We start from the raw sequence: 21439 nt of genomic DNA, 5'->3' as shown, positions 1-21439 counted from the left end.
TTTTTTTCCTAGATTCTTTTGAATTTTCTACATAGGCAATCATATTTATCTACAAATAAAAAGTTTTCTTTCTTCTGTTTCATTGCTTATACTTTTTCCCTCTTGTCTCAATGTGGTGGCTAGGACATCCAAGATACTATTGAATAGAAGTAGTTCCAGTGAGCACCCTTATCTTGTTCCTTATTTTAAAGGAAATATTTTTAGTATTTCATGTTAATTATGATGATTTCTTTGTCAATATTTTTTATCAGGTTAAGGAAGTCCTCTTTAATTTTTATCGTAAATGGATTTTGGATTTTATATGACTCTTTTTATGCATCTAGAGATGACTGGATAATTTTCCCCCTCTAATTTGTTAATGTGGTGAATTGCATTAATTGATATTGTAATGACAAACTAATCTTGCATATCTGGCATAAAGCCAACTTTGTCATCATGTATTCTCTTTTTATTCAGGGATAGATACAGTTTGTTAACATTTTGTTTTAAATTTTTTTCATCTATAATCATGAGTGAAGTTGGCTTGTGATTTTTTCATACTGTCTTTAATCAAATTTTAGAATCAAGATGAACTGAGAATTAGTCCCTCTTCTATACTCTGAAAAAATCTTGTAAAATTGAAATCAGTCATTTATTCAAAGGTTGGTAGAACTTGCTTATAAAACTGTCTGGCCCAAATAAATGGGGTGGGGGGTGCCATTTTAAATTAGTGATTCAATTTATTTACTGTTTCTGGAGTTATTAAGACATTGTTTTTTCATCAGCCAACTTAACTTACATTTTTTAAGAAATTAGGCCATTTATTCAAGGTTCCAAATTGTTGGTGTAAATCTTTGCTTAAGTATTTTTATTAGTATTTTCAAAGAACCAGCTTTTGGCTTTGCTGATCCTATTGAATGCTTGTTGTCTGTATCACTGACTCCTACTCATATTTATTATTTATTTCCTAATTCTTTTTTTGGTTTATTCTGCTATTGTTTTTTCTTCTTAAATTGAGTTCGTTCATTAATTTTTGCCTTTTTCTTTTTAGCATTTCCAACTTTAAATTTGCCCTAAGAAGCTGCTTACCTGCATTCTGCAAGTTTTGATGTGGAGGCATTTTTTACGTGTGCGCTATTATTCAGTTGGAGAAATGTCTTAATTTCAATTATGATTCCTTCTGTGACTCATGGGTTACCTAGTGGTCATTTCTTCATTTCATTAAGCATTTCTTATTTTCCAAACTTATGAGATATATTTTTTAGTTGATTAGTGCCATTGTAGTTACTGAATATGGTACCAAATTTGTTGAGCTTTTATTTTTATTCCATTTTTTGGGAGGGGTTGTTTTGTTGTTATACATTCTACCTCTGTTTTTTGTGGTTACCCCCCAAAGTTTAACATTCATACTTAATTAGCAAAGCCTAAAGTTAGACAATATCTTTATTATCTTCTAGAGCAATACAAGGACCTTAGAACACTGATTCCAGTAACTTCCTTTTTAATTTACATGCTATTCTAGCCAAGAATCTTCTTTCTTTTCAAATATCACATTAGTATTATTGTTTTATTTAGTTCATGTTTGCTTAATATAATTACTACTTTCTTTGCTCTTAATTTCTGTTGAGCTATCAGATTGAGGTGATCAATTAAGACGAGCCAAACTGAAAAGAACAATCAAGATTTTATTACTTACTGAGATAGTATAAGCAAGAGGCAAAAATGGGCACCAGATCCCTCATGTTCCATTTTTCCACACAGAACAGCAAGGGACAAGGGGCAGATCAATCAGGTAGATGGAGGGGAATCATCTCATTGCTGAAGAGCTCTGAATGAAAGACTCCCGACATTTCACTGGGGGTTGGGGTGCAGGGAGGCTAGAGAGAGGGGAAGAGGAAAGGGCTAGAAGTGGAAAGGGCTGAGTCAGTGGGGACAAAAGTGTCTTAGTCAGGACCCTCAACAAGGAGGCCTCTGAATGGAGGTGTCTGGGCTAGGAATATGGATAAGTGTATGAACATGGTTAGCCCAGATGTCCTGAGTCTTTGATTGCAGCTCCCTTCAGAAGACTATAATGCACTGGCTGTGCACCAAGCCTGGTGTGAGGAGGGTAGCTTTCCCCTATGGGGCCTGCCAGACAAAGCCTTTGTAATCACCTATAGCTGAGCCTGAAAGATCACACATTGATTTTTGGCATGGACCCAGACTCTTCACTTCTTCTTGTCTGTTGGTCTTCTCTCCAGGGTCATTTAATTTTGCCAGGAGCACACATTTTCAAATTTCCCTTAATGAAGTCCTATGGTGGTAAACTTTCAGTTTTAGTTTATGTGAAAACATCCTTATTTTGTTCTCATTCTTGAAAGATATTTTTGCTGAGCATAGAATTTTTAAGTTGATAATTGTTGTCTCTTAGCATGCTGAAGACATCATTCCACTGTCTTCTGGCCTGCACTGTTGCTATTATTAAAAGTTATCTATTATTAATTGTTGGTCCTTTTAAGATAATCCTTCTCTCTTGCTTCAAAGATCTTCTCTTTGTCTTTTGTAGTCTGTAGTTTCTCTATAATATGTCTTAGTGTGGATTTCTTCTCATTTATTTTATTTGGGATTCAGTGGGTTTCTTAATTCTGTGCATTGGTATATTTCATTATTTCTGGAAATTTTTCATTTATTATTTTTTCAGACAATTCTTTGTCCTATTTTCTCTTTTCTGGAACCCTGATTAAACATATATTAGATGATATATAACTCTGTCCTCCATATTTCTTAACTTTTGTTCATATTCGCCCTTTTTCTTTCTGTGCTAAATTCTCGTGAATTTCTTCACTATTATCTTCCAGTTCATGAATTCTCTCATCTGATTTTTAAATTTCACTTGCTGTAGTTTACATTTCTACAAGTTCTATTTGGTTCTTTTTACAATATGCTTGGTCACTTTTTAAATTCCTTCGTTCTCTATTCTATTTCCAAGCCCTTCTTTTACCTTCTTAAACCTAATGGACATAGTTTAGAAAATTCTCAGTCTAAAAATTCCAATACCATAGGATATCGTGGGTTAATTCTGCTGTTTTCTTTTTTGGTTTGCTCTTGTGCAGAATGCTATGGTTCTTTTTTTTATTTTTTTCACTTTTGACTGTGAGTTCATATTTATTATAACTTCGTGGAAATTTCTTTGGACCCTCCACTCAGTACTTATTTAATAACAATAATTTTCCTTCCAGTCCTCGGAGTTATTTTTAGTTCTCCATTGTGTTGAGTATACAGGCATATCTCATCTTATTATACTTCACTTTATTGTGCTTCACAGATACTGCATTTTTTACAAGATCCTCCACTAGAAAAAGATTATGACTCACTGAAGACTCAGATGATGATTAGCACTTTTTAGCTAATATCTTAATTAGCTTAATTAATCAAATATTTTTTAATTAAGGTATGTACATTATTTTTTTTAGACATAATGCTATTGCACACTTAATAGACTATGGTACAGTGTAAACATAACTTTTATATGCACTGGGAAACCAAAAAACTTGTGTGATTCACTTTATTGCAACATTTCCTGTATTGTGGTGGGCTGGAGCCAAATCTGCAATATCTCCAAGGTATGCCTGTAATCCTTTGGGGTCCCAGTTTTAATAGGGTTCTCTAGTATCCCTAATGTGGCAGGCTCTGGGATTTGTCTGCAGTCCCCTGGACCCTGAAAGGCTGTGAAATGGAATTGAAGTTCACCATATTCTGCAAATTTTCTCAAAGAGAAAGCTGGTTTAATGTTCTGGGTATCTCTCTTGCTTTATCCCTTCACTTAGTTTTTTGGCTAATATTCTTTACCTTTTAAACAGTTCATTCATATGTTTAAGAAGATGTTTCCTAGATGTTATCCAGCACTTTTAGTTGTCAGTGTAAGGGCCAGTCAGAGGACCAGTCTGCTGCCTTGCCAGAAAGGAAGGACCTTACTGTGTCCTTCAATCCTTTTAATTATTACCGTTAATAAAATTGATACTTAATTTCTCCTTCTGGGAATTCAATGACATGTATATTAGACCACACATATAGTAGATCATAACTCCTGGATGTTCTGGTGTTTGTTTTCCTTCACTCTTCTCTTAGTGTTTTAGTTTGGATAATTTTTATTAACCTATTTTCAAGTTCATTGATTCTTTCCTCAGACTTGTCCAGTCTGTTGATGAGCTCAGCAAGGAAACTCTTTATCTCTGATGCTGTATTTTTTATTTTAGCATTTTCACTTGACTCTGCTTTACAGTTTTCCTCTCTCTGTTGAAATTCTCCTTCTGTTCATGTATGTAGTCCACTTTTCCCACCAGATCTTTAACATGTTAATCATAGTTATGTTAAAGTCCTTCTCTGATAGTTCCAACATCTAGGTTATCTCTTAATCTGATTCTCTTAATTGTCTTAACTCTTGGCAATGAGTTCATTTTTTATTGCATTTTTTTGGTGTGTCTTGCAATTTTTTTATTGAATACCAGACACTATGTGTAGAAGAACAGTCGGGATTCTTCCCAGAAAGGATGGGGGTCAATGTTTTTGCTCTGTAGAAGCCTATGAATATTATTTAGCCTCTTTGAGCATCAGTCCTGTTATCAGCAAAATGTGAATAAGCCCCAACTTCATAGAAATATTGTGTGAAATATATAAAACATAAATGTAAAATAGTATTATCATTTATCTGGTGATAGACCCTGGTACTCATCCGTAATAAGGCAATTTGATTATACATACTTGATTTTCCCCCCAAATGGTGACATTTTTTCTAATTAAAAAAAAATTTATATCTTATTTAAAAAACTCTAATAGTATAAAAATGTACAAGTTAGAAAGCCAAATGCCTCTATATATTCAATTAAGACCATACTACAATTGTGTATTCCTCCATTCCTTCAATAAATAATCAAACAAAAAAATTGGTGTCACTGTATTTGATTTATTCTTCATACATACACATGTGAAAACCAGAGGTCTTCCAAAGATTTAGCCAATGTTTACTTTCAAAGTAGAAAGGAAGATTAGCCCTGAGCTAACATGTGCTGCCAATCCTCCTCTTTTTGCTGAGGAAGACTGGCCCTGATCTAACATCCGTGCCCATCTTCCCCTATGTTATATGTGGGACGCCCACCACAGCATGGCTTGCCAAGCGGTGCTATGTCCGCACCCAGAATCCGAACCGGCGAACCCTGGGCCACAGAAGCGGAAAGTGTGCACTTAACCACCGCACCACCGGGCCCGCCCCTAGAAATAATACTTTTAACAGGTGGTATAAAGAAATGGCCCCACTGTGATCCCTACCATATGTTGATTCTATGTGGGGGTAGAGATCATTCTTTATTCTAGAAACAGAGAATTTGGAAAGTATCAAGATATATAACAGAAAGTATGAATTAGTGTTGTGCTTTGAAATGGATCAGGTGAAATTGTTAGGTGAAGAGGGGCTTCCTGAAGCTGCAGACTCAGGATTCCTGTCCAGAAAGGACAAAAGTGACTTCTTTCTTGTTCTTCTTAAGACCGGGGCAGCATTTCTTCCATGTCTGCAACGACGTAAGAGACAACTGCCCAAAGAGCAGCAGCAACATTCATTTGCTTTGGATCCATGACAGTCATGGTGTCTCCATGGGAATGATGGAAGGAGAAATATTTATGTAGGTCATCAAGTAGACTGGCTCCTGGGGAGGAAAGAGGAAGAATTCTTAGGGAAGCATTTTGACAGACTTTGCTGCATAGCTGCTCAGAAACCACTGCCACCCTTCCTGCTTTGTTCTTTCCTGCTCCTACTATACATGCTATAATGGCAAAGTAATTACCTTCCTAGAAAGAAATGGCCATGTGACACCATTCTCAGAACATGAGATAGGTATATGAGTAGTAGGATGTGAGTAGTAGGCTGTGGGAGAGTTCTAGGAAGGCCTTTACTTTGCTGAGTAAAGCTGGAAGGAGAGTCAGGGAAACACCCTAGTGCGGCATCAAAAGCAGATGAGAAGTTTGGAGCTTCACGGGGCAAAAAGCCCCCAGGCTAAAAATGGCAGAGTGTAAAGACTGAACGAGCCTGGATTTAAAAAATATTGCTGGTTCACTGAACACGCTGGTCTACTTCTGCACTTCCTGCTACATGAAGGAAAATAAACGTTGATTTGTTTAAGTAACTGATACAAACGTCCTCTTTATTCATAAAAAGTATCTTTTTTGTACCTGCAAGAGTACAAATCATGTACCTTCCTGCATACAAAAGAAAGTCAATACTCCTTTGTTCAAGTTTTTCTTCTCAAATCCTTCTTTTACATCCCATGAAATTCCCCAGCAACCTCCACCGGCACCAGCAGGAGTCTCTGCCCCGCTGAAAACCTTTTGTCTCACTCAGGAGTGAAGCCTTTTTCTAATTTCAGCCATGGACCAGAGCCTCAGGGAATCGTCACTGTCTCCTATTCGTCCTTCAGAAATTACTGGGCTCATTTTGTAGATTCCAGTTGCAGTTCTTTAGGCTCTGGCCTTAGTTATTTATTTACTTACCATTTCATTTTGAAATATACCACACCTACTTAAGACTGTGGAAAACATAAATGTATGTCACAAAGGATGACAATATAAAAAGTACACACATGTCCATAATTCAATGCAAGAAAGATATTACCAGTACCTTAGAAGCCCATTTTATGAGACCCCCCTGTAGATCCTTTCCTTCCTCCGGAGGTACCCACTATCCTGTTCTGCTTGTGTGCTAATCACTCTTTGCTTTTCTTTGTAGTTTTACCACATGTATATGTATATATATATAATTTATTATTTAATATTGTCTCTTTTCAACCATATACCCCAGATATATTTCTGCGACTTGCTTTTTCTGCTCAATCATATGCTGAGATTTATCTACGCTACTGTGTATTGCTGTAATATTTCCATTTTTATTGCTGTACACTATCTCATTGTATTTATTTATCCATTTTTCTGATAATGGTCATTTAGGTTGTTTCCAAGTTTCTGTCATCACATGCTGCTACGAGCATTCTCCAGGGTCTAAATGTAGGAGTGGAATTACTGGGCTATAGAGTATGTGTATGTTTAATTTTATCACACAATTCCAAAATGTTTTCCTTTTCAGTCTGTACTTCTGCTGTCAGTATGTGAGTCTTTCCCCTGCCTCACATCCTCTCCAGCTCTTAGTATCGGCAAGCCAATTTCTGCTAATTTTGTGGATGTGAAGTATTATCTCACTATGGTTTTAACTTTAATTTTTAAAATTATTAATGAGATTGAGCATATTTTCCATATGTGTATTTTTTTGTCATTTATTTTTCTCCTTTGTGAAGTGCCTGTTCATCCCTTGCTCATTTTTCAATTGATTTGTTTGTCTTTCTTACTTATTTGTTGGAGTTCTTGACATATTTCAGATACTAATCTTTTGTTGGTAGTAAGTTTGTATATATCACTTGCCAGGTTGTGGCTCATCTTTTTACTCTGTTATTGTAAGTTTTGATGAATAGATGTTTTTACTTTTAATGTAGTAGAATTTATGAATCTTTTCCTTTATGATTTTCACTTTTTGTATCTTAAGAAACCCTTCTCTACTCAAAGATCATGAAAATTTTTCTGAGGTACTAAAACTTTTAAAGTTTTGCTTTTCATTTTTGTTTTTCATCCACTTGGAACTAGAGCTGATTTTTGTGTAGAGTAGGCTTCTATTTGTATTTTTCATTTGTCCCAGCAAAGTTTTTGAGTAGCACATCCTCTTTTCCCACTGATCTGCAGTATCGATTTTGCCATCTGTCAAGTTTCCTTATGTACGTGGGTTTGTTTTAGGGCTTTTGAATTCTGCCCCATCGGTTTATTTGTCTATCCCTGTGACCATATCACAGTACTTTAATTACTATTGCTTTCTAATCCTTGTTATCTGGCAGGGCAAATTACCTCACCTTCTTCTCTTCCTTCTTCAGAATTGTGTTATTATTCTTGACTGTTTGCTATTTCAGATAAAGTTTAGAATTATGTTTAAATTCCACAAAAAGTTTTTTGGATTTTGATTGGAATTGTGTTAATCTACATATCAATTTGGGGAAAACTAACATCTTTATGTTAGGATGCTGTGTTCTTATTCATAAAAATGGTGTGTTGATATGTTGCTATTTATTTGTCTAGAAGACAAAGTCTTTAAAGTTTTGCAATACAGTTTTGCATACTTTTTGTTAGTTTTCTTTTCTCCATGGCTTACACTTTTTGTTGCTAACTGTAAATTATACACTTTTTAAAATTTGTATTTTCTTTTTGTGGTTTTCCATTTTTAGCATCAAGGACATACTTGATTCAGAAAACGGCAAGTGTTCCCTTTCTTCTACATTCTGAAATAGTTTGTGTGAGATTAGAATGATTCATTTCCTGGTTATTTTGTAGAACTCTTTATAAAACCATCTAAGTCTGATGCTTGCTTTATGGTAAAAATTTTGACTAATTATTCAATTTCTTTGCTGATTATTGAGCTATTCAGGTTTTGTATTTCTTCTTGAATTAACTTTGGAAATTACATTTTTGTAGGAGTTGGTGAGTTTTGCCCAAATATTCAAAATAATCATTATGAAGTGGTGAGTCGTATCCCGTTTTTATCTTTATGTCTGCAGCATCTATAGGGATGTCCTCTTCTTCATTCCTGACACTGGTTATTGGTGTCTTCTCTATTTTTTGTTCATCAATCTTGCCAGCAGTTTGTCACTTGTATTAGTCTTTTAAGCCAAAAAAAGGAAGACAATTGTGGTTTGCTTGTTTTTTTTGATACTCTCTATTGTATAGAAGTTTTTCTTTCATTGATTTCTATTCTTATATTTGTTATTTCCCTCTTTCTTCTTTCTTTGGGTGTATTCACTTTTCTTTTTCTAACTTCTTGAGTTGAATGCAGACATTCTTGGTCTCTGGCATAAGCAGTAAGGTTATGGTCCTCCCACTAATTCTGCTTTAGCTGTCTATGTCCCTCACTTCTGATGAGTATTTTCATGATCTTTCAATTCTCAATGCTTTCTAATTCCTACTCTGATGTTTTCCTTTGACTCATGAGTTAGAATGTGTTTTTTAATTTTCAAAAGTATGGGGTTTCTCCAGTTACTTTTCATTATTGATTTCTAATTTAACTGTTAGAGAATGTGGGCTGCATGATATAGATTCTTAGAATTTTGTTGAGATTTTTCTCTATGGACCCTTGTATGATTCATTTTTATAAATGTTCCATGTGTTGAGAAGAATGTGCTTTTGCTGTACTGTAAGTCCATTAGATCAAGCTTCTTACTTGTGTTCTTCAAATCTTATCTATTTGATCTATTAATTTGGAGAGAGATGTGTGAAAATGACTCTATGATTTTGGATGTGCTTATTTTTCTTATAGTTACAATTTCTTTTTTACGTATTTCTAAGTTATGCTATTAGAGGCAAACAAATTTAGAATTATATCTTCCTGATAAATTGCACATCTTTATCAATATGTAGTCATCCTCTTTATCTGTAGTAACGTTTTTGTCTTGAGGTCTAGTTTTTCCTAATATTCCATGTAGCCACACTGCTTCCTTCAGCAGAGTATTAACCTAGTATGTCTTTTCCCATCATCTCAGTTGCAGTCTTCCTCTGTCCTTGTGTTTTTAGGGGTTTCTCTTATGAACAGTTTAAAGTTGAATTTTTAAAATCTAGCCTAACAATCTTTGATTTTTAAATGGAGAGTGTAACTTGTTTATGTAGATCGTGATTATTTTTAAATTGGATTCATTCTTACTAGCTTTGTTTTTGCTTTCTATTTGTTCATTTTGTTTACTAGGTTTGTTTTTTCCTTTCTTTCTTGCCTTCTTTTGCATTGATTATTTTTCCTCTTCTCATTCCCTCTACCCCGCCCCCCCGCCCCCACTCTACTAGTTCGGAAGTTACATACTTTATTTCAATTCTGTCAGTAGAGACTTTAGAAATCATGGGTCACATATTTATCTTAATAAATCTAAAGTTAATCAATATCTTACATAAGGACCTTAGGGCTCCAAGTTTTGCCTCCTGGCCCACCTGCACTCACTGCTCATTCAAGCCCATGCTCTAGGAAGACAGGGGTTGGCAGATGCCCTCAGACAAATGCCAGGCTCCAGAATTTCCTTACCTCTATAGAGTCTCACTTTATCATTTTTCACTACTTACTTTGCCTCTTGCTAACCCGTGTATTATAGAAAGACAATTACTGTTTTATCCAACAATTATTTTTTAGGGGGAGGGATGTTTCTATGAACTTCTGGTCCGCCACATTGCCAGAGCTCTCTTCTCCCAGTCCCCTACTCCCCGCCCTGTGGATTGGACACTGTTATTGTTCCTGAGCCCTTCATTGCCTCAGAATGCTGTCTAGATTTTCTTTACCCCAAGCCAAGTTTTAAAAACTTTATGCCAGGGTTTTCTTCTACCTATCTCCCCAAACTCCTTGCTCTGGAGTAGAATTTGGATTTACCTCATTGATATTTCACACTGAGTTCTGCCACAGTGCTATTAAACAAACACAAGCCAATGAGGCAAAAAAGCAGTATAAAATAAAGCTCAACTATCAGCCTTGACAATTAATAGCTCCCAGGCCTGTCAGTGACTATATCAAAAAGGATCTATTAAGCTGATAATACCTATCAAACCCTTCACCCATGTTGAGGAGGCTGCTTCCTCTTCAGTGATTTTTCTTTCTAAACTAGTAAAAGATGTTTTCTATTAGACCAGTAGCTCAGAAAGGGTGGGATCTCACCATCACCCAGACTGATAACAGAAAACTTTCAGTGGGTAGACTGGAACTGAGGTTCATAAATAGTCAGAAGGTTCAATCCAATTCAATTGGACAAATATTTGGGTTCCTACAGTATTCTAGGCAGTGGGCTAAGGACTGAAATGGACATTAAGGTGAAAAAGACACAGTCTCTGCTCTCAAAAGCTTATTCTGCAGTAGAGACAGAGAAAATGTGTCCTCAAGTAATAATAACACACTCAGAACATGCTGAGTGATATAAGAACAGGACAAAGAAATGGTGGATACCTCATGTAGTCGAATGACCTACATTAGTTAGTTAGTCTGACCCCTAGACTAAGTCCCTTGCTGTGTGCTCTCCATACTTCTCTTATCATAATCTTCACCGTCCTTTGTTATAATTGGTTATCTCACGTCTGTTTTCCTCACTATATTGTAAGCACCCTGAAGGCAAGGCCTCTGTTTTGTTCCCTACTCTGTCGCCAATGCCTATAACATGGCATCGAATAGAAGATGAATGTATATTTGTTGAGTGAATGAATGAAACCAGAAAATTTTATGAGTGAACTTGGCCTTGAGTGTTGCTGTGTCAATCAGAGTCCTTGTAGGAAACAGATGGGACAGTCCATAGAGGTAACTTGGAGAATTTGGTGAAAGAATTATTTACAAAGAGTGGTCAGGGATAAATGAAACAAACAAGGGATGCTGAAACACCACAGGCCTAGCAATAAGGAGTGCTGTTACCACCCGTAGGGCAAAGAGAGAAAGTAGTTATAGCTGTAGTTATAGCTATAAGAGAGGGTCAACAGAGGAGTTGCAGTTGTTTGTAGAAACCTGGGAATCAGTCCCATGCTGGTGCCTCCCCTAAACTAGGAGGCCTCCCCTTGGCCAAACCCAATCATAAGCCAGAAGGCAACAGCGACATGTTCGTGTGACATGTTCATGACAGTTAACCTCCAGGGGCATAATATACGGTAGAGAAGGGTGAGAAATGATATGAAGTAGTAACAGAGAATATCTAGCACAAGTATTTAGGATGTCAATAGACAAAGATGGGGCACAGAGATTCCAGGTGAATAGAGTATGTGAGCATTCCAGTTTGGGTGATGTGAGGGGTAACTTGGGTTAATTATTGGCAGATAAAGTTGGCAACCAACTACGGAAGGTCCTAAATGCAAGACTTAAAACAGACTGAATGCAGGCCATAAATGGGGAACCAATGGGGCCAATGGGCAGGAAGATGGGGAGACTGGAGCTACACTTTAGGGAAATGCTCCAGAAAAATGTGGAGGTGGAGTTGTGTGTATGATCATGGAGGTGAGGAGACAGTTGGGGAAGAGGGGAAGAGGTATAGTCTGGGGGACAGGTGGCAAAGACCAGAGCCAGATGGTGACATTCTAGCATCTGAAATTCTCTAGAAAGCATGTGGATAAGGACAACCAAAATTCCCAATGGAAAGGCAAGAGGTCCATTTTAAGACTAGAAGACTCTTTATGCCATGAACTCATAGCACACTCAGGAGAGACAAATCTGTGTGTTTACTTTGGTAGTAGCTAGAAGCATTTAAACAGAAACCATGACATTTTAGAATTAGGTGAAGTTGGTGGGGAGCGTATGCAATTTGGATCCCAGAGAGTATCAGGGGAATGTCAAATTCATGTGCAAATTAAGGACAAAGTCAAGGAGCTCAAAGAATGGAAGTCACTGAGGGTATACAGAAGATGAGTCAGAACTGGGGACGTCAAGAAACACGGAAGGACATTTAATTCCAGCAGGCATAGTGCAGCTTGCTTGAAGCTGTTTCCCTCTCATTCAGAGCTTCCTAAAGACACCGCATGGTGGCTGACAGAAAAGGCTCCAAATTCCATACTGAAAAAATAGAGGCAAGAAATATTTGTGCATGCCCTCTTGAGGCCTCTGAAATTCCCTTTCTGTCTCAAACTGAAAGCACTTGACTGCCAGATGGGTGGGAATTTGGCTCTCTCCCTTTAGAACTAATGACTTAAGGAAGGCATTTCCTCAGGGATCATCTAAGTTCCTATGAACATTTTACAAAATTAAAACAACTCCAGAAAGTCCAATTTCACGAATGAGAATGCTGATAACCACAGGAGATATGAGGGTGTGCCTGTTGGCTGCCTTGCAGCTTTGTCTCTGTAATTCCAAGGAGACATTTTATCAGTGACAGCTACTGATCTAAAAGACCAGCACTGAGGGAGAGCCTGCATTTCAATTTCTGAGAGCACCTGACATCTCTGAGTTGGGGGGAATGTTAACTATCCCTAGGGATAAATTGCACAGTATCTTTTGACAGGTATATGAGCTCTGAACAGGGAATCATCAAATGATTTATAGAAATAGAAAGCTAGTGGGAAGGAGCCTGCTCTGAAGGCTGAAAATTCACCCGCTTGGAAACAAACTACAGCATTATTAGGTCAGTTCACCATTAGGAAATGATTTCTAAGGGAGTTTTAGAATCTAAGGATGTGAAGACATACCCTTGAGCATGTCAGCCAATGGGAAGTTCGACCTAGGCAAGGAGATACAGATGAGAGAACATAGGCGTTAGAGTTAGATAGGCCTGGGTTTAAATTCAAACTCTTCTGCTTAATAACTGGGTACCTTTGGTCAAATCATCGAAGGCCATTCAGCCTTAATTTCCTCATTCATGAAATAGGGCTAATGATATCCACCTTTCAAGATGCTGGTGAGGATTAGTAGGTACTCAATTAATACTTTATTATAGATGTTATATATCCATAAGGATGATCCAACATATCCACAGCAGCATGATCAATTAAATACAACTTGAAGGACTTGAAATTCTAATCTAACAAATCAAAGTTCTGATGATGGTTCTTAAAGATGGGACAGTTGAACTGTCAGGCCTATTCTACATCACCCCGCCTTGACCCTGGTTTGGATTACTTTTCCTTATCCTCCTTCCCTCCCCCCTCCTTCTCTCTTCTTTCTGAATCTTTTTTGTAAACATTCATCTCAGAAAATATTTTCCAGCTGTGCAGTCGACTGGGCAAGGATGGTCCAACGAATATTGTAAGAAATACCTGACCCACCCCATACTGCTCACAGAGATTCCAATCTTCACAGAGAGATCCCCGTAATGACTGAGGTCTGTGCAGGATTTTGGAACAAGAGTGAATACCTGCTAATTCCTGGAGAGATGGGTGCGTAGATACACAAAGACTCTCAAAGGCTCCTGTTATTGTAGGTTGACTCTCATTCATATGTAATCAGTGGGTTTTCACATACACAAATTAAGCAATTTGTGTTATGATAAGTTTTTTGAAAGACATTTGAAAGCTTTGAAAGTTTGAATTCAAGTCTGTTATTTCAGTGCATACATTGGCTGCTTCAATGTTGCATGAAGGATGTACTCACAGGGAAGCAGCTGTGAAAAGTCCTTTTCTCCATTATAAACAGATCTTGAACAGTCTGGGATATGCAACTTAATGCAATGGAATGTACTACAGACGTTCCCTTGATCATAATAATTATGGTCTTAGAGAAGAATGTTATGGTCTTAACTTATTCCCTGCAAGAAAACTTAGTCTCACTAGAATCTATAAAATCTAAAAATACATTTAAAATTTAATTAAAATTATTATTTCTTTTGCAATATTATGAAATAAAAAACATTATTACAAAAACAATTAGAAAATCAATTCATAGAATTTGCGGATATTTAATCTCTCTTTTCAAAAGGGGCAGTTTTATCCCTACTGTACTAAATCTCATTGAAAATTAAAGTGAGAAGCAGCTAATTAATAGCTTCCTAACTCATAGCTCTCCAGACGAGAAAGCAACTTATAAGAAGGAAAGGTAAAAACAGTAAAACAAAAGACAAGATGGGACAGGAAAGGGAAAAACATTCCTGATCAAAACTTCATGAAAAGTATTATCATTTTAGTTTATAAATTCTCAACCCACCCAAGAATCTCCAAGCCTGTGCTAAAAAATTTCAGGTGCGCCACTAGGCCCCTGCCCCTTCCATCTCTTTGCAAAACCTGGATCGGTTGCTGGGATCATTTTGACCACATAGCTTAGGTCAACACCAACACACCTGGAGGACCTCCAGGTCACATGTACCTAAACTCTGGCATAATGATTCGTCTTTCCATAAAGTTGAAGAACTGTATGGCAGTAGTAAGACTAATTAATCACTACTATGAAGATGGTACGACACTCTCCAAATGTGGGGATAACAAGAATACTCTTTGTTTCATGCCTCCTGTGTGTCTAGGGCTTTTGGAGATTATTTCACTTAATTTTCCCAGTAACTTCATGAGGGAGTGATCATCATGTGTCATTAATGGATAGAAAATAGATTTAAGTAACTTGTTAAAAGTTGTACAGTACTAAGTGGTAAAGACAGGATTAAAATCCAGGTATTTCTGATGTAAAATCCATGCTCCTTACCAGTTTTTGGTACCTTCTCTCACTGCCCTATCCCAGGACACCTGTAACTGCTTTTTCCCCAGTGAGAAACTATCTGCATGACTCACTCCATTTGCTGCTCTGGCTCCCCATCCTCATTTCTGCCTCATGACAAGGAGATGGAAATTTGAATCGGAGGTATCTTGGGCCGTGAAACAGAATGAAGACTTGAATTATGCTCGTACAGTGGACTTAGGCAGCCTGGGACTTTCTATCAGAAGATGAACAGCAGAGCCCCACCTGACACCAAGTCCTCTCTTCTGGCTGGGTCACACTCTGCGGGGCCTGCCAATCCTCCTGGGAGTTCCAGACCATTCTGTCTAAAACCCACGCCTCCTCTCTGGTCACTCGTTATCCCCCTGACCCTACTCTTTTTTTCTTTTTCATAGTACTTTCTGCTACCTAAAACTGTATTATTCTTGTAATGGTTTTCTTTTTGCTGCCTGTCTTTCCCATTAGAATGTAAATTCCACAAGAGCAGGACTTTGTCTCTCCACCCCACTCCCCAGAGCCTGGCATGTAGCAGATGCTTAATAAGTATTTGTCAAATCACTGAATGGATAAGTGAAAGAATTGTTAAATATCTAATGCGACAAATGCAGAAATGAATATTGGCTTCATTCTCCCTCTCTACAGCAATTTTTGGTAAATGAATCCTACTTTCTGGGGTTTCTACTTTCATCTCCTGACTTGGGGAATGACAAGTAGGTTCTCATTACCAATAACATGGGATATTATAAGCTGAGATCCAAATGCTCTATTATGTACTATGCAATACGTTCCTATACCTTTCACCACTGTTATGGGAATTATCCACAACTTGAAAATAAGGCAAAAGGTGGGCAGCATACCCTTTCAATGTCATTCAGGGGCAAAGTACACCCAAAGATTATCTAGGAGAATGTACTTAGTTTGACTCACTGCTTAGTATTGACTAAAGGTCCCAGACTTAGTGAAGTTATATGTTAACTCATAGATTTTTGTGCAATAGAGATGAAAATGATTGCTGTCCCATAGAACAGCTAATTCCAAAGGTTAGTTTATTGGGCTCTAAGACATTAACCAGTTTTTATCTAATCTAGCAAGTTTATCCTAATATTTCTTTATTAAAATGCATAAACTTAGTTTCCCAAATGCTCTGTAAATTGGTGTTAGTCTTACTGATTTCCTCATTAATTAATTAATTGAATAAGATCTTTGACATGTGTTCATTTCATGTTTGCATGAAAATCATGATTTTTACCTTTTAGAAAATAATTTAATATCACTCACCTACGAACCTTAAAAGAACAATCACATTCATGTTTCTTCTCAAAACTTACGTGACTCACAAAGTCACCATCTATGATTTTATCCATGATTACCCTAATAAGCAAGAGAACTGAGCAAACTAGTCACTGGCATAGGGCTGACCTTCTGCCCTCTCCCTGTATGGCAGCAGATGGTTTCCAGATATAAGGAGGATTTGGGGGACAATAAATATAAATTTTACACACAAACAGAGACATATACCAGTATGAATCTATTGCATATATCTCTATGTATACATATAGAAAAATAAATATATATGTCTACACAGGTCTGCATACGTATAATATCGGGCTTGTCCTCAATACCTATCCAATCCTTAATATTCTTATTTCTCTGATGACCTGCCTCACATCTTCTACATGAGAGTCATGATTTCACCTTTAGAAAATTATAATTTAACACCACCCACCTACAAACTTTAAAAGAAGAATCACACTCACAGGTGATAGGGTCCTTATCTTTGAGTTTATGATTTTATGTGTGTGCATGTGTATTCATAGCTTCATATATAGCTATAAAGAAACACCCATACCACTCTCTCCTTCTGCCTGACTTTGTATCACAAACTGATATTGACACTTGTTCTGAGAGGGGTAATTTTGAATCTCATTCATGTTTATATATCAGTCCTAATTTATTATTCTCCCTTTGTCCATACAGAACTTATTGCCTAGTTTTCCTTCATGGCCTGATGTCAATAAAGTTCCTACCTATCTGAGCCAGTGTGACTCCTTGTAAACACCTTTCTGGAGTTCTCGCCACACCTGGGGAATGATGCTCACTAAGACAACATCAGCAAAAATTCTTTCTGACAGAGCAGGCTGTGAGAACATTCAATGCATATGGGTCTCTGACTTGAAGACTCAAAAGATTGTTTCTCGTGTGGAGTTTATGATGAAAGCCGTAGAATCATCATGGTTTTTCTATAATTGTGCTCAAATTGATAGATTTTGATTTCTGGCTACAGACACAAAAAGGTTACAAAGCCAGTGTGCAATAGAAGGGAGATGTTAAGATAGAAACCTTTGTTTCTGCTTGTCACTTCCCATTCTGTCTGCAAGCAGAGACAAAGGAATGAGACAAACTGGAAGCTTACATGGACATGCTGTCCCAGACCTCCTTCCCATACTGACTATTGATAATTCTGCAAGGCTGGTGGGCAGGAGTATTGCAGGAATACCTGGGTAACATGGTAGAGCTGGAGTCCCAGCTTTGTCACCCACTGTTAAATGATTACGGTATTGGAGGCCAACTGGTTGACAGGAATATGTCCATTCATGAAAGAGGTCACAAGGAAAACTCTGTGAACCTCTGACTAGTGATTCTCACTTCCTCATGGCCAGGCTAATGGATTTATAAAATCCAAAGTTTATTATTAAGCACTTAAGCACGTAGGTTATTGGGAAAAGGAGATCATGGCTTTTGTAAAACGAAGACTTGGCTTATTTTTTCAATCTTTAAAAGGTAAAAAAATAAGTTGTAAGCAAGGAGAAGGGAGGTATTTTACTTATTCAAACAACCTTTGATTAAATGATACTGACAATCAAAAAAGTTGGGCTGCTGTGAGATTCAAGGTTTTGAATCTTTTGAACGTTTTGCTGTGGATCGGGAACTAACTTGCTATGAGACAAAGAATTCTCTCTATATTCTCTATAAGGTATTCTCTATAAGGAGGGCCACCTGAGGATTGGTATCATTATTTGGATTTGGAATCAGTCTTGAAAACCTTCAAAGGCCCTTCCAGTTACCCTGTGGATCTCCATTATCTCCCCAATAAGTAAGATAGCCTAAAATTGTCCCTTTTAAGTGATCTACTATAAATTCACAGCTGATTAAGCCACACTGGGATACAAAGAGAAATGAGACTATTTTGGGAGGGTGCACCCAATAATTTCAAGTTACGTGAGGGTGGGCAGCCAAGTCCTCCACAAAATGCCTCTGGTGGCCATTATCAGAAGAATTATGGGCTGGATGGACCAAGAGTCCACACCAAGATGGGCTTTTCTCATTTCTGGATACCACACTGTCAAGGTCACCTGAAGCTGTATCATGGAAAATAGGAAATAAAGATATAGGAGAAAGTTTTATTACTAAAAATATCCCATCTGAAAAGATGCTGCATCAAAAATATAAAAAAATTAAGTATCAATGAGTAACATGTATCACGTCCAGAAACCAGGGGGATGGTGTTACGTGAATTAATTTAGAGGTAGCTCAGGCCAATGAAGAAAACTGATATGGGAGTAAGGGCCTCTGGATTCCTTTCTATTCTCCACATTTGTTTATGTGTCAGACAGCATGGATTTATCCAAAATAAGTGTATCCATGCTTTTGTGTAAGGCAGTTGGTTACAAAAAGATGAGAAACTACTTGAATAATGCTGCAAAATAGCAGGGAAGCTCCCCCCAGCTCAGCTTTGGAGGAAAGAACTACAAGGAGAACAGAAACCTGGTGAATAATACTTGCCTCAAACCACAATCCTTGAAGATGAAGCAGATTTAGACCTTGACAATGGTAAAAAATTTGGTGAATGTTGGCTTAGTTATTCTAATATGCTTTCATTTTATCTATGCAAATAGTCTTTTTCTTTCTTGGTCACCTGAGAGGTTCCCATTTGGCAGCTAAATTCAGCCCCTTTTCTTGACTATCTGCAAAAGGGATGCAACTTTTTTTTTTACACAAAACCTTCTAAAATATAACCTTCTAAAAATCCTTATGCAGTGAGGGGAAAAAAATGAGCTAAACATGAAAAGCTTTGTGAATTCCAAAACAAAGGAAACAAATGTACAAGAAGGAGCCTAGGAAATGAATATGCATTTAATGCAAACACATTTGCCTTAAAGTAAAACACCAGTTCAAGGAATATCCATTAAAAGCCAACACTCCTGAAAAGATCCTGGCCTATGGCAATCCATTTATAGGGAATCTACAGGCTGAGATGCAAATTTCACGTTTAAATGTAGCTCAGTCCCCATTGCTATTATGGTTGACCCTCATTAATGTAATTTTTAGGACAATCTTTGTAATGAAGAAACAGTGATTATTCTCAGTAGCCACCCAAGACATAATTGCAGTACATTTGATTAAATGCTTCTGTGGTGAGATAAACTGCAATTTACACATTTCTGGGTATTCTTTAAAAGAAAAAAGGCTGATGATGATAAAGGAAGCTAATGCTACTTTGTGGGGTAACATGTCATTAGCTGTTCCATCATTTATACTCAAACTCCAGAATTATGGGGTAAGGTAAATGGTGCTTGAGATTTGCTGCTGCAGACCCTGAAATAGATTCCAGTACAGAGTTTATAAATAATTCCAAGAGTCCTGCTGTTTCACCTCTTGAGTCATATTTCTTAAAGCCTTTAGAATTCTTGACAAAAGGTAGAAAGGAAATTATGCTATCCTTTACTCACTAATTAAACTGGTAAGAAGACTTCATTATGAAGGACATGGAACATGAAGCATGAATTATTTCCTGTTTAATTTCATACAGATGAGAAATAATCTTCCAGTTGCTATCAACGGGTTAAATGACTACTCAGGAAGATCAAAGTTACGTTTCCAATGCGTTAACCTTGCACTCATTGCTGCATAGCAAGGCAGCCACTAGGGATTCTGTCAAACACGACTTGTATATAAGTCTTTTGGAAAGGAGATCATATTCATTCATCTGCTATCTATTAAGCTCCTACTAAGTGCCAAGTACCTTGCTAGGCCCTGTGTAAACAAACTTATATATGTCTGCTCTCATTAAATTTCATGAAACTTTCAATCTAGTAGAGTACATCTGTGTAGAAACGAGGTTGACTGGAATATAGAAGATCACATCCAAAACTGCTTGGGATTCACAGATGAAGCTTAAAAAGGAAAAAGCCTCAATCTTCCCAAGTTTCTGATTTTAACGCAGTAAAGATTATTTATCAGTGTGTTAGAGGATGGCACAGGCTGTTTCACTGTGGGCATGTTACAGAGACTGGGAAATGTACTCCTACTTCTTGTCTGTGGAGTATTGGGTATGTACAATGACGTATCATTTAATGATGAAAAAGGTAACAAAATCATAACTACAATCACACTCAGGATTTACTAAGCGCTTTCTATATTCCATGGCCTTAACATTTGACATGCATTATCGTATCAAATCCTCACAATGATCATTATTATCCTCATTTTACAGGTGAGTAAACTTAGGCTTAAAGGTTATGATGATGGTTATAAGCGAAGGAGTCTGGTGAATGATCTGTAGAACTTTCTACCTGTGCTGAATTCATCTCATCATCTTAAAGACGAAGGCCACAGGAGTGGGGAGTCTTGGCCTCATTGAGTGGAGTGAAAGGGCAATTCTACGAGTCTGCCATTCTTAGATGACCCATGCCCACACCACCATTTATCTTTTCTTTTCAGGGAACTTCTCACATGAACCTGTGTTTTTTCAAATTTCTTCTACTAGATTTCATAATAAAATGTCTGACTGTACATTTTCAAAATTATATCCTTTCCTTGCTTCTACTTCAATCTTTCATGCTCAGTAACAGACATCTAACCTGACTCTGCTGATTTAGGGTGAAACCCACTCTGCCTGTGGTCAGTGGATTGTCAGGATGGCTACTGTCCCTCTTAACTTTTAGGATCACTTGTCTCTGTGGAGAAACACTTCATCCCTTTGGAACTTTCTTTTCACATAAATCAGAGCTGGGAGGGAACTTCTCTAGTACAACCATCATCTAATGTTTGAATCATTTCATAGTATTCCTAATATATGGTTGTTCAGTTTTCTCTTGAACACCTCTACTCACAGGAAACTCAGGACTTTCCAAAGTAGCCCATCCCAATTGCTCTCCAGCAATGCATTCATTCAACATTAACTATAGTCATAACATGTGCCGAGGGGAAAGTTTTAAGCCCTGTGATAGTTGTACTAAGCCCCTGCCCTTGAGGAGGCCCAACTTGGGG

The 21439-nt window shown here is 37.3% G+C and overlaps 1 protein-coding gene across 4 annotated transcripts in view; it reads right to left on the bottom strand.

The window, feature by feature from the left end:
- Positions 1-4901: 4901 nt before the first annotated feature.
- Positions 4902-21439, bottom strand: part of CPQ (carboxypeptidase Q) — a 462573-nt gene continuing 446035 nt past the window's right edge. For all 4 annotated transcript variants that reach the window (XM_001490623.6, XM_070222379.1, XM_070222380.1 and 1 more), the window contains one exon: positions 4902-5657. In XM_001490623.6, the coding sequence (XP_001490673.1) occupies positions 5494-5657 (164 nt within the window). In that variant the 3' untranslated portion in view covers positions 4902-5493. The remainder of the gene's footprint in view (positions 5658-21439) is intronic.

This window comes from Equus caballus, chromosome 9, assembly GCF_041296265.1.
Source record: "Equus caballus isolate H_3958 breed thoroughbred chromosome 9, TB-T2T, whole genome shotgun sequence".
Taxonomy (NCBI): Eukaryota; Metazoa; Chordata; class Mammalia; order Perissodactyla; family Equidae; genus Equus; species Equus caballus.
The sequence above is the reverse complement of the archived record's forward strand: the minus strand, read 5'-3'. Positions and strand labels throughout refer to the sequence as shown.